We start from the raw sequence: 14,056 nt of genomic DNA, 5'->3' as shown, positions 1-14,056 counted from the left end.
GTCGCTCCGCAGAGACAGGCTGGCGCGCATGCGCGACAGGCATTTCCCTCACGCGTGCGCGACAGGCTCTCCTTTGCGCTCGCCGCAGCTTCCGGTACAAGAGCCGAGTGCCGGAAGCCCAGGCTGTCGCGACTGGCTGTGGAGTGCGCTGCCGTCCTGCCTGGTGAGAACCCAAGTGAGACCCGTAGAGCCGCAGGCCTTAGAGACGCGAGGTTTACTGCTGGTAAGTCCGCAGCTTCACCTCTGGAAGGGTACTGCCGCCTCCAGGGAGGGCTCAAAACTGCCGCGAGGGCGCGGGTGTGCTTCGTTGAGAAGTCTCCCTGCACGTGCGAGGCCTTGGTTTTTTTCCCCCAATACCTTAAAACGAAACAGAAACCACAGAAACCATTTTAAAATCTCAGGTGTACACTCCACGGAAAAAGCACAGGAAAAAAAATCATCATCTTGATTGAGGAGAATCTCTTAGACCTCCCGGGTGACGGCAGAAGTTTCTCATAGCAGGTTAATGAGCACGGTGCTTTGGAAAAGGCATTCGAGGGAAGGACACGACTTTTGCGTTCGGGGAAACCACACGGTAGTTTATTCCGAGCCAGACAGGAGTGACCTAGGCCCGGGAATGCAGATTCCAGTTGCCTTGAAGTGTACTGAAGAAATCCAAGTTGGACACAGAAAACGAAGGTCGTCGTCCTCCGTGCACGTACCAGGGGTGCTGGGCTGAACACAGGTTAGGTCAAATGGGAAAATGGACTGCGTTCTCAGGGAGGTTGGTCAGGCCCGAGTTCTGGAATTCTGGGGAGTACCAGGGATTGAATCTGGAGATGCTTGACTACCGAGCCCCATGTCCAGCCCTTTTTTATTTTGAGACAGGGTCTCACTAAGTTGCCTAGGACCTTATTGAGTTATTGGGGCTGGTGTTAAACTTGAAATCTTCCTGCCTCAGTCTTCCCAGCTGCAGGGATTACAGGTGTGTGTCACCAGGCCCAGCAGGTTCTGTTCTTTTGCCTAATTGTCATGTCAGGGTTAAGTCAGATGCAGATGATCAGAAGTAGTGGATTTTTTTCTTAGGGTCTGAAGTAACCCTTGTCTCAAAAGCTGCCAGTGCCTTACCTCTCAGCTTGCCTTCCATTTTGTCTCTATTTGAGAGGAAATAGTTGGCAACTGGTGCTTGCTTGAAGAATTCTATCATAGTAGTTTATTGTGGAATATTTAAAAGAAACCTCTCCAGGGTAGGGTTGATGCACTGTTTGCAGATAAGACAATTATGGTTTTTTCAGGAAGGTTCTAAAATAAATGCACAAATTTCTGTCTATTTCTAAATTGAAAGCTGTGGAGAGTGGATGAGCCCCGGGTCTCCACTGATCCTGCGGGATCATCAAAAGCCAATCCCATGAAACATTCTTCGCCAAAAAGGCAAAGATATTAATAATCTTGACCCTCAGCTCTGATGCTAACAGTGACATTCCAGGACAGTGGGTTTCCTGGGTGCAGCAGGGTATTCCTCACACTTGATACTGTTTTTGAAATTAAAATTAAACAGTAGGATAGCTACAAAAATGTTTCTAGTTTTGAAACTTTTTAGTGCACAAAGAAACCTTTTTTTTTTTTTTTGTGGTGTTGGGGATTGAACCCAAGGCCTTGTGCATGTGAGGCAGGCACTCTACCAACTCCCCAGCCTGCAAAGAAGCCTCTTGGTAACTTCAAATTAGAATAGACACTTTATGTACTCTTAATGACTTCCAAAAACTTCTGAGTGACATTGATTGATTACGTCCCTCTTTAAAGTTAACTACATCAAAGTTAGTTAGTTCACTATCCTCAAAGGAGATCCACCTCTGTCTCCTCAACAACTGACTTCAGAAGCTAAAACTGCACTGACTCAGGAACACTGCTCTTCAAGCAGCCCAGCTTACTATGGTCAATCTAAATAGATCTATTCAAGTACTGACTTTTCCTGCTACTCATATCCCTACAGGAATTCTTAGGCAGGGAACAAAAATTATAAAATGGCTTCACCTGCTACATTCTCCTAAATCCTTAATGCCATTTTCATGATTAGTTGCTCAGTTAATTTCAAAAACTCAATGAGTACAGCAACTCTTAGGGCTAGTGCATTCCCTTATTGTAGTTTGTTTTACTACTGCACAACAAGATTGGCTTTGACAAAATTCTGCAAGTTGACGGATTACACTTGCTAATTTTTCTGGCCAAATTGATAGCTATTACACTTTGATAAAATTTCTATAACAACTTTTGTTTTCCCTAAAATTGTTCGCACTAAACCAATTTCTCAGGCTCTAATGGTTTTTACTGATGGGTCCAGCTCAGGGAGGCCAGATTAAAATTTTTGCCTTACAACCCTTTGATCAGAATCTATAAATATTTACAGTGACAGTCCTTATGCAGTGGGGGCAACTCAGGTAATTGAAACAGCCACTATTGGTCATATTAACTCTGAGGTATTATTTTAGCTTTTTAAATCTTTACAAAACTCTATGCAACAATGTTAGCTTTTTTTTATTGGACATAGTTGAGCTCATTCAGGTCTCGCAGGACCTTTTGTAGAAGGAAACAATGTTATAGATCATCTTGTTGCATCAGTAGAATGTGTATCACCTTATTCCTCTCTCAGGCATCACATGCCCTACATCACCAAAATGCTTCCAGTTTGCACAAAGAATTTCACCTCTCTAGGGAGCAGGCTTGGACCACAGCTAAACAATACCCTCAATGTATTATTCACCCCCAAGTCTTATTAACTGGGATAAATGCTCGGGGCCTTAAGCCAAGTCACATTTGACAGATGGAAGTTCTGCATGTACAAGAGTGTGGAAGACAACAGTAGGTACATGTGTCTGTTGACACCTATTCTATTATTTTTGCTACAGCACAAATGGGAGAAAGTGGTAAAGGTCATTAGTTATTGGCTGATTTTGCAGTCATGGGCAAACCAGTTCTTTTCAGTGCTTTTGTGTTTCTTATATTATTCATAAGATACGAATCCCATAGAATACTCAAGGACTAGGAATAGTAGAATGTGCCAATAGAATGTTAGAAATTCAACTTCAGAAACAAAAAGGGGGGGATAGGTATTATCCATCTCCACAGAATCAATTGCATCATGCTCTTTTTATTTTGAATTTCTTAAATTGTAATGAGAAGGGCTGCACTGCAGCTGAGAGACACCAAGTGTCTGGTTCAGCTTGTTCAGCAGGAATGGTATGGTAGAAAGATTTACTATCAGGAAAATAGAATGGGAAGGATCCAGTAATGACGGGAAGAGGTTATGACTGTATCTTTCCAGAAGGTGCTGAGAAGCCGATTGGGTATCTGAGAGAGGAGTCATCAACATGGATCCAAAAACTGAACACGAACCCGAATCCAAAAGACTGAAGATCACACCATCAATAACGGTACCGACACAACAGCTACCTTTAAACATGCAGCCAAGCAAAGGAGGCAAGAAAAAGGAAGGAGCAACAAAAAGCACACTACGCGTAAATCCCCCGACGTGGAGTCAGATCCAGAACTTGGCAAGCAAAGCTCAGGGAGTGATTGAGAAGCAGGGGGTCCCTGAGACACCAGCTACCATGTTTATGGCAATGCTGGCTGTTCTAAGTTGTCAGGTATGTATCGTAACGAGAAACTTTATTGGACATATTTTCCAGATCCTCCATTAATTAATCCCACTACCTGGGCTGGAGGATCTGTTCCAGTGTTTACAAATTAGTCTGCCATGGGGGGTTGTCAATCTGATTTTCATATTTTCCCTCTTATTTCTTTAATTTTCTTATTCTGGGTATACTGCTGAGGCCCCTATGTCCCAGGAATCCTATGGTGGTACTTGTGTTGCCGGTTTCTAGTCCTTCTTTAGGATTTGAAAAAATATGTACAAACTATTATCAAAATAGATTTTCCTAAATAAGAACTCTGACAACACCCTCTGTTCCCTTATTGCCCAAATTCCAGCACTTCAGAACTGGGAACTTTTCCTCAGTGGCGAGATTGTGCTAATTTAGTTCCTGTAAGACATATTTGCAGTCCAAGTCATATGTCCTCATAAGTTTGATTTGGAACATTCTCATAATGAACTCATGACCCCTGGAGGGTTTGTTAGTAAAATCTGACCTCAAGATCAGGAGGCATTCAGAAGAATTTATGGCATCTAGCTGCTATTTTAGATTTTGTTAATTTTACTAGTCAGTTGCTTTCACATCTAACCAGTGATTGTACCACCAACTCATTTTATGGTTTGTGGTTGTGTGTTCAGTCTCTTTATGCATTATTAACAGGAAATACTAATATCACAAAAATGGGCAGTGATCACTATTTTGTAACGAGTACTAACTGTAATCTTACTAATTGTGTGACTAATATAACAAAAATCAAGGTATTTTGGTTTTATACCAGCCTTCCTTTCTTATGCTTTCCACCAGCATCCACTGATATTAAGATAATAGGGCTAGGTTGGCATGGTGGTGCACACCTTTAAGCCCGGTGGTTTGGGAGGCTGAGGCAGGAAGATCACAAGTTCAAAGCCAGCCTTAGCAAAAATGAAGCACTTAGCAACTCAGAGAGACCCTGTCTCTAAATAAAATGCAAAATTGGGCTGGGGATTGGCTCAGTGGTCAAGTGCCCCTGAGTTCAATTCCTGGTTCACCACCACCACCACCGCCCCCCAAAAAAGATAACAGGGCTATAATTATCAAGAACTTCATAATCACCTGATTCAATCTTCTGTGCTATGGGACTTATAGTCTTTGGTATTGTAACTTTAATTATATTGCGATTGTTTCTACAATCACTGCCTCTGACATTCTGGTACAGGATATCCAACTCATTTTGTCAATGCTTGACACAAAATACATTAAGAACCCTGTAAGATCAGGAGAATATTGATAATAAACTTAAAGCTAAGTTAAATGCTTTAAAACCTAGTGTAATAAACTTAGGTAATCACATAGTTTTAAGGTCAGAGGACAATTACAGTGCCATGTTGCTTATCAGTTTATTTATGTAATACCTGTTTTACATGTTAATTCCCAGTGGGATTAGAAAAAATAAAGATACATCTATTAGCAATTTGAAATCATAAGTGTTAGTTTATATCTTTTACACCTACACCATTAGATCCAAGTCAGGCAAAAAAGCAAGATTCCTATGTTATCTCCTGCCAATTTTGCAAAAAAAAAAAAAAAAAACTGTTAAATGACTTAAATGGTTTTAATCCTTGGAATATGCTAAAACATACTACATGGTATCCTATAGGGCTTGTTTCCTTATTTTTAATTTTGTATTATTTTCTCACAGTCAAATGCAGTCTCGTCAAATCCCAGTTCCAATACCTCCAAGTAGACATGCATCAATTGCAGTTAAAAAATAAGAAAGGTGGAGATGTGGAGAGCAGATGAGCCCCTGGTTGATGTCAGCTGATCCTGTGGTGTTGGCAAAAGTCAAGTATGGGAAACATTCCTTGCCAAAAAGGCAAGGATGCAGCAGGATGTTCCTAGCATTGCAACAGTAGGGTAACTGCAGAAATAGTTCTACTTCTGTAACTTTTTAGTGTGCAGAGAAGACTCTTGGTAACTCACAAGACTTGAACAATTTACATTGCCCCTCTAGTTAAACTTCCTAATTATGAGACCCTTTATAATAAACTTGCAAAGCTAGTTCTGGGTCACTGTTCCCCCATCAGAGTGTCCCAGTGTCCCACCTAGTCCCAGCTTTACTTCAGAATGTCTCTGTTTTTCTTTGTTTTTCTCCATCTCCCATCACCCCTACTTGAGGTCCTTTGTTGATGCTGCGTGGGTCTGGAAGAGAGCTGACTTCTACATTAATGAATAACTCAAGTTTGTCTACAGAGAAGCTATAAGAAAAATCTCTGTTCAGAGAAAAATCAGCTTTCCCCCTTCATTTCTGGCAGTCCTTGTTATAATTCTTTTTTTTTTTTTTTTAAGGTTTTTAAAGGTAGACATAATACATTTATTTATTTATTTTTATGTGGTGCTGAGGATTGAACCCTTCGGCCTAGGTGTTCAAGGCTGAGCTGTAACCCCAGCCGCCATGCATTATAATTCTGGAGCAATTCTCTTTGAGTTCCCAAGAACCCAGACTTGCTTTTGCTATTGACTTGGCAGAAGTTCCTGCAAAGCATTTTTTTAACTTTATATTTAGAAATAATTTTAATCTTATATAGTTATATAGAATTCCTGAATTGTCTCTTATTCGGATTCCCCCCCACCCTTTTTTTTAAATTTAGATACAGGGTCTCACTGAGTTGCTTAGTACCTCCCTGTTGATGAGGCTGGCATGATCCTCCTCCCTCAGCTTTCTGAGCTGCTGGGATTACAGGCATGCTCCATTGTGCCTGGCTAGATACATCAATTTTTAAAAAATAGTTGAAGATGAAAAAAATACCTTTAGTTTTAGGATAGAACCTAGTGCCTTACACTTGCTAAAATAGGCGCTTTAGTATTAGAGCCCCAGCCCCAGCCCAGATTCATCAATTCTTAACATTTTGACCCATTTAACATTCTCTTTACTGCAAGCCTACTATTTATATTTATGAAATATTCTAAAATAGGTTACCCCAAATTTCTGTATGAATTACTAAAGAACAAGGATCATTTTTTTAAATAAAGATGTTTGACACTGATTATTATGTTCTGATGTCAATTATTCCAATAATGTCTGTTTTAAGCAGTTTTTCCTCTATTACAGTTTAGTACACATTGCATAAAAGTTGCCATGCCTTTAGTCTCTTTAATATGGATGGATTTCTTATAACATTGAGATGTTTCTCGTCACTCCAGAATTGTTATAATTTACAAATAAAATTTATATTACTCCAGTTTTGTTGTGTGACTTTATACACATTGTGAAATGATTACAGCTAAAACATCTATTGTCAGTTTCCATGTGTGTATGGTGTGAAGGCTAATTATATAGCATTCCCTAATTGGGGTTTACCTGATGTTTCCTCATGATTAGATTGTTATTCATGTCTGATTGTAATATCACAATTTATATTCAGTTCTGTTTCATGCCTGTCCCAGTGTTATACTATTTTAACTGCAGCTTAATAGGTGTGTCAGTTTTGTTCATCTTTTCTAAGATACATTCATTTTTTTAGCCTATTACTTCCTGATTTGGTCTTTCCTTTGGGGTTTGGTTCTAAGTATTTGGGACGCATGCTTAGGTTGTTTATTTGAAATCTATTTTGATATAGGTACTCATTGCTATATATCTCCTATTTTCCAGTATCCTACAGATTTTGGTGTGTTTATTTGCATTTTCTTTGGTTTTAAGGAATTTTCTTCTAGCACTAGGGATTGAACTCTCTAGCCCACTGAGCCACATCCCCACCCTATTTTGTATTTTATTTAGAGACAGGGTCTTCCTGAGCTGCTTATTGCTTTGCTTTTGCTGGCTTTGAACTGGGATCCTCTTGTTTCAGCCTCTGGAGCTGCTGAAATTACAGGTGTGTGCCACCATGCCTGCTCAATTTTAAGGCATTTTTAAATGGTTCCAAAGTGTATGTGTAGTCTCCATATACTTGTATAATGTCCAAGTTTCTTTTGTTGAAGATTTCTAGTTTTACTCCATTATAAGCAAATCAGATAAATATTTCTTATTTTCAAATACTAAAGCACCTTTTTTAGCAAGTGTAAGGCACTAGGTTTAAAACTTTTTATGACTTATTATGTATTCTATCCTAGGGGAAGTTCCGTGAGCTATTTAATGTACTACAAGTACCTTGTTGGTCCATTTGCTGTATAGCAGTGTTTTAACTTTGATGTTTTTTGTCAGGACTATTGATGAAATACCATTGTATTTGAGCCCATCTCGTCCTTTAAGTCTGTTTTAGAAAAAGTTTATAATAAACTGGGTGCTGTGAAATGAATTGATATTAACCTCTGAAGGAAACAAATTTATAATTATCTTAACCTTGTCTGAGGTGAAAAGTGTGTTCAGGTTAGGTGTCCATTTGCTAGTATCATTTCCCCTTTTCAGTCCTCATGTAGGAAGCATATTGTTTGATCTATTTAAAAAGCTGTTCTTTAATTGGAGAAATTATTTACATTCAAGATTATTGAAAGTTAAGGTTTATTCCTTTCATTTTGATGATTTTCTTCTGGTTATTTTGAATGTTCTGTATATTGGCTCTTCTAATGGGCTTTATACTTTCATAAGCTATCATAATGGTATTTATCTTTCAATTCTGGACCTAGGATTCCCTTTTCTTTTTAAGTTTGGTCCAGTTTTCTTGGAAAAATCTTCATTTATGTTTCTTAAGGATAGTTTTTGCTGGTTTGGAAATTGTGGATGACCACTACTTTTAATTTTGGGGGGGGGGGGCACTGGACCACTAAGAAACATCCCCAGCCCCATTTTGTATTTTAGAGGCAGGGTCTGAGTTGTTTTGCACCTTATCAAAACTTGGATTATTTCACTCCCTCCTGACATATAGGGTTTCTGTAGTTAAATGCTCTTTTAATGTAAGGGAGCTGCCCTTATGACTTTGCTTTTTTGCACACTGTGAAATTCTTTCTCTTGTAATTCCTTCAGTGGTTCCTGGCTAGTGTGGATACACTGGAAGGTGAGGTGAACTCCTGTTTCAAAGCAAAGCTACTTTACAGATTGCATGTCCCTCACATAAGCAGGCATGAGCCAGTTGTGTTACAATAGCTAGTATTTGCCAGTTTGGTGGGACTCTACCTGTCCCTTCCTTGGGGAAATTCCCCCTCCCCCAGCTGTGAAGTCAGGGTGTAAGATGCCAGGGCAATTCATTCTCCTGTCTCAGAATCTTTTATAAGGTTCCAGTCCATCTCTGGGCTGGTTTCCTGTGTTCCCCCATACTTACCTACCTTACAGTGCCCAATGCACCCATCACTTAGCAGCCTTGTGAATGGGGGGTGAGGAGTGGGGGTGCTAGAAACCTCTATTCAATCAATGTTGAAAATACTCAGTGCATTCATTTATAATTTAAATTAGTTTCAGAATACCTTATGAAATGCTTTTTATTTTCCACGGGTTAAGATACCTTTTCTTGACATTTTGATTTCATTTTCCTTATAAATTACATGCTCTTTTACTACTATACAGCAGTGGTTTTCATTGATGGCCTGTGGACACATTAAGGGTCACTAAGATCCTTTCAGGTATCCACAAAAACCAATCATGCCAATTTTCGACACTTGCACTGATGGTACAAAAACAATGTTAACAATGGAAATTTTCTGGGGTCTCAGTATGATTCACAGCTATGGCACCAAACTGTAAATCTTGATCCTTTAAGACATGTCAATTTTAATATTGTATTTGACAAAATGTGAAGTTCATACAAAGAATTGCTGCATACCAATCTTTGCTTACTTTGTTAGCACTACATTTACTGAATGAACATCTGTTGGACAAACTATTTAGATTTGCATATTTGTAAGACATGAAATGAACCCAGCATGAGAACAATTATATTGTGTCCAATGATGAGAATCAGGCTTTTAAGCAAAAACCAGAAATGAAAAATTTTGACCATAATGGTGGAGATGGCAATGAATTGCTGTGGTCTGAATATCTGTTAAAGGGTCTATCACATGTAAAACTCCACTACTTTTTATAGAGGTGTTAGTTGATTACAATTTTCTGCTTGTATAGAAGACAGAAATTAAATCAAATGTGATGGAGTTCTCATTAAAAAAGGCATTATTAGCTAATAGAAACTAAACTGTTTAAAGTATCTTACAGTAATGACTGGAGTCAGAATCATTCTGTATATAAATCATTTTAATAATGGGTGGAGAAAAGAAAAAATGAGTTGGATGCCACGTTTTGATTACTAAACCATTAACTTCATGAAAATTGTTTATCTATATTGTGATATTAAACAATAGTGGCTTCTTTCTACCAAAAGTAAAAGTTAGCCACTTGTAATATGACTGTCCTTCCAAGACACCAACCCATAAAAACTGACTTCAAGGAATATAACAACACTTTTCCTTTTTGTTAAGCTTCTGTTTGTTTTCCTGAGGTTAGAACCCAGGACCTTTAAGGTAAGTACTCTGTAACTGAGTCATGCCCCTAAGCCCTCTTTTAACATCTGCATCCTAAATGGGTTCATATTATTTTAAGAGCATTTTAACTCAAATCGTACAAAGCAAAATACTTAAAAAAAAAAAAAAAAAAAAGCACATGCATTTAATAAAAGCAGCAAAGAATGGAAGGTGTCTACTCAATTTCAGACTTGTTTTGTCATTTGTCACATCAAGGATTTTAAAGGAGATGTTGGTTATTTAAAATACACTCACAATACTGACTTATTTTGGTCCAGAACTATTTAAAAACATGCTAAGGCAAGAATATGAAACATCTATATGACTATGAAAATGAAAAATGCAACTAAATTTGAGATGAAAAAAATCTATATAATATGAAAGATACCACTGCTAAATTTGAGACATTATATATAGAAGTTTATAACATGGATTATCAAATTAAGAGTCCAAAAATTCTTAAAATGACTATTCAGGGAAACAAAAGTACTAAAATTAACTATCAAAATTATTCAGTGAAACATGCTAATTTCGATAAAATCCTAAATTTTTAAATGCCATGAAAGATGTAAAGGATAATCCAGAAGGACAAAAGTATACCTAAGAAAAACAGAACTGTTATATGTAAATGAGTCTAGAACTGGACAAGGGAATAAAACAAGGAAACAATAAAAATTAAGAATTTACATCTTAGTTTACATATCAGGTGACTAACATGCTGAATTTCATTTGATCTTATAGGTATCAAAAGATTTTCTAAATAGTCATCCTGTGACTTAGGACAGGACATAAGTTACAGAATCCAGAGTAAAGATCATATTTTAATTTTTTTGATATGGACTCTGACTGCCTTACAGACTCAATCAAATCTTCATGATTAATTAGCTTTACTTTAATAGCTCCAAGTTTTTTAATAGTGTTTTGACAAATCCTGTTTTTTCTTTTAATATTCATTCTAACATTATGCTGGAAGTATTCATAGGGATCCAGAAGACGAAAAAGCTATTAACCACCTGTCAGTATTGACCACTTCCATAGACATTTAGGTTTTCTTCTTTAAAAATTTTTTAACATTCTTAAAATTTCAAGTACTCTTCTATTTAATGAATGTCTATACATTTCATTCCCCTAATTTATATACATCTAAAATGTATAGACAGACAGACATTAGCAGTATTATGAATTCAAAACTATTTTGTTAGTACTCAGTATATAAAAGAATATTGATTTTAGGGCATTTTAAAACAAATAATCGTTAAATAGGTGAAATTTCTCATTTTATTTAGTGATGGTCTTCGAGTTGAATTAACCTTACTTTTTAGTGAAAAGAAAATCAATACGCTTCCTGGGAATTATTTCAAAATCTTGGATAAAATCATACTTTGATAAAAACCAAAGAGGGGCTGGAGTTATGGCTCAGTGGAAGAGTGCTTGCCTCATATGGGTGAAGTACTGGGTTCGATTCTCAGCACCACATACAAATAAATAAAATAAAGGTCTAACAACTAAAAGAAAAAAAAAGAGAAATGTTTAATTTGGTATTTTTTAGTCAAAAAGTCCATCTTCTGCAATGTACTGATTTAATAAGATTAGTTTGCTAAATAAACTGATCTTTATTAATATTATTAATAGAACTAAACTTTATAAACCTCTCTCTTTTTACTTGAAAACTCAGTGGCTTACTTTTAATTAATGCCACAAGATTTCAAATAATTATTGATATAGCACAACAATTACCTATGTCATTCATTTTTACAAAGCTAAATTCTACTTCAAAAATTTCCTTTAAAAAAAAAAAAAAAAAAAGGAAAGATTTCCCTTTCTTTTCCTTTCCTTCATTGCTGCGGTTGAAACCCAGGGGCCTTGCTTAACCACAAAATAACATTTATTATAAAAATGAACTTTTTAATCTAAAACTCTAAAAACCAAGAAAACTATTTTTTCTGATCATTTGAGAATGACTTCTAAATGGGGTGCCCTGGCTTCACACCTATAATCCCAGTGACTCAGGAGGCAAAGGCAGGAGGATCACAAGTTTCGGCAACTTTTAGTCAGACTCAACAAAGTTTGTGAATAAGGGATGTAGCTCAGTGGTATAGCACCCATGGATTCCAAATCCCCTGCAAAAATTACAATCACTTCTAAAATCTTCTATGAAGGGGCTGGGTATGTAGCTCAGTAGTGAACACTTGTGTCTAGCACATGGAAGGCCCTGGGTTATCTCCAGCACTGCCAAAGCAAAGGAAAATTTCAAAATTATAGGCCAGTAACTGCAAAACACAATCAAATCAATAATAGAAAAGTACATCACAATGAGATCTGCCCTGTGTAAGTTTTTTCTTTGCTGTGCTGGAGATGTCAAGGGCTTTGTGCAAGGGAAGTGCTCTACCACTGAGTTATACCTCAGCCTTATAATAGGTAAAATCAGTGGAAAGGCCTTAATTGTGAACTACCAAATTCTATTTAAAACATTTTATCATTACATTTCAAATTTATAAAAATGGAGGGATGGTTCTATCTACTTTGGGTCAAAATTAGCTAAATTCAATGCCTTTCATATGGATTTTGCAAAAATTAAAACGTGTTCATTTTGATAAAATTCTTGACCCTGTCACGATGATTACTGAGCTCCCTAATTCACTTTATTTTTTTTTTTTTCCTAATTCACTTTAAAGGCATCAAGGAAATAACCATAATACTAAAAATGTCCTCTACCCTCACCCCAAAATCTAAGAATCTTCAGTTTGCTTTTTGGTTTTGGTCCTGGGGATTGAAACCAGGGATACTTAAATAGAGCCACATCTCCATCCCATTTTTATATTGTGTTTAGAGACAGGGTCTAAGTTGCTGAGGGTGGCTTTGAAGTCACAATCCTCCTGCCTCAACCTCCCAAGCTGCTGGGATTACAGGCCATGTGCCACCATGCCCCGGCTTCTCTTGTGCTTTTTATTTTTAAAATGTTCATTTGGTATATACAACACTCCTCTTGCTTTTTGTAGATCACTTACTACAATTTAAAAACTAGGATCTGTTATTCCAATAGCTCAATTCTGTCATCTGCATTTTGGGGGTGTTTTTTAATAAATTAAAAAGTCTATCACTAATGAAGTAAAAATATCACAAAGTTTGTTATTTCTACAACCACCTTCAATTTTATAATCATGGTACAACTTGCCTATATTAAGAGCTGGTTTCTCAAACACAAAAAATTTGTACTATAAGGTAATCTATATCTTTATTTCCCTGCATACTTATTTGCTTACTACATGAGATAACATTGTTTTGCTATGCATCAAAATAACTTCTAAAAGAGATTTTTAGTTTGAAAAAAAATTTTTTATGATTATTGCATACTGCAATTCAGACTAAATTAGAGTGAACTGTACACTATTCAAAACCATACTCTAAACACACTAATAATTATTTATCTTTTGTACTGTTATATATCCCCTTTTATAGTCATGCTTTTTCTGAAATGAATGTATATATTTCCATACAAATGAAAAGCAACTGATACGTGCTTTAAAAATATATTTCGTCACTTTAAGTTATCATTTCATTTTAAAAGTATTAAAAAGAAAAATGCAGATATTAAAAACTATATTGAGACAGTATGGCTTAATGCAAAAAAGAGGACTTTTCCTGCAAAAAGGCAGAATGTAAAAATCTGCAAGATGTACTACTCTGTATGTACTCTTTCCGTGGAAACTACATTGTAGAAACAAAATCTCTATCTTAGAGAACTAGTTCTGAGAAATAATGACTATCCCTAAAGATATTATAGTCTTAATTTTTACTAACTTAATACTATTTCTGTTACTACTACAAACATTAATTTTGGGATATATTTAACTTAGATTTGGGATAAAATTAGTCTTTCAAAATATCAATGTATGTTAATCTAGTTGACTGGCATTAAGAACACAAAGGCCCATGCATTTATCTGTGCTTTCCCTTGTAGGTTGACATATGACTTCAGTCTTTTTCCATAGACAGTTTGAAGACCC

The 14,056-nt window shown here is 36.7% G+C and overlaps 1 protein-coding gene across 1 annotated transcript; it reads left to right on the top strand.

The window, feature by feature from the left end:
• The first annotated feature begins 79 nt into the window (after positions 1-79).
• LOC107136755 (endogenous retrovirus group K member 21 Rec protein-like) lies at positions 80-6,652 on the top strand. The gene is made up of 3 exons (XM_015479027.2): positions 80-223; positions 3,302-3,623; positions 5,308-6,652. The coding sequence occupies exons 2-3, from the start codon at positions 3,348-3,350 to the stop codon at positions 5,350-5,352; spliced, it is 321 nt and encodes a 106-aa protein (XP_015334513.1). The 5' UTR covers positions 80-223; positions 3,302-3,347; the 3' UTR covers positions 5,353-6,652.
• The last annotated feature ends 7,404 nt before the right edge of the window (positions 6,653-14,056 follow it).

This window comes from Marmota marmota, unplaced genomic scaffold (assembly GCF_001458135.2).
Source record: "Marmota marmota marmota unplaced genomic scaffold, marMar, whole genome shotgun sequence".
Classification (NCBI taxonomy): Eukaryota; Metazoa; Chordata; class Mammalia; order Rodentia; family Sciuridae; genus Marmota; species Marmota marmota.
The sequence above is the reverse complement of the archived record's forward strand: the minus strand, read 5'-3'. Positions and strand labels throughout refer to the sequence as shown.

Bases quoted from the DNA above. Each gene is read 5' to 3' on its own strand.
- LOC107136755 (XM_015479027.2), top strand. From the start codon at position 3,348: ATGGATCCAAAAACTGAACACGAACCCGAATCCAAAAGACTGAAGATC. The intron at 3,624-5,307 runs GTATGTATCGTA...ATTTTCTCACAG, and splicing joins TGGCTGTTCTAAGTTGTCAG to TCAAATGCAGTCTCGTCAAA.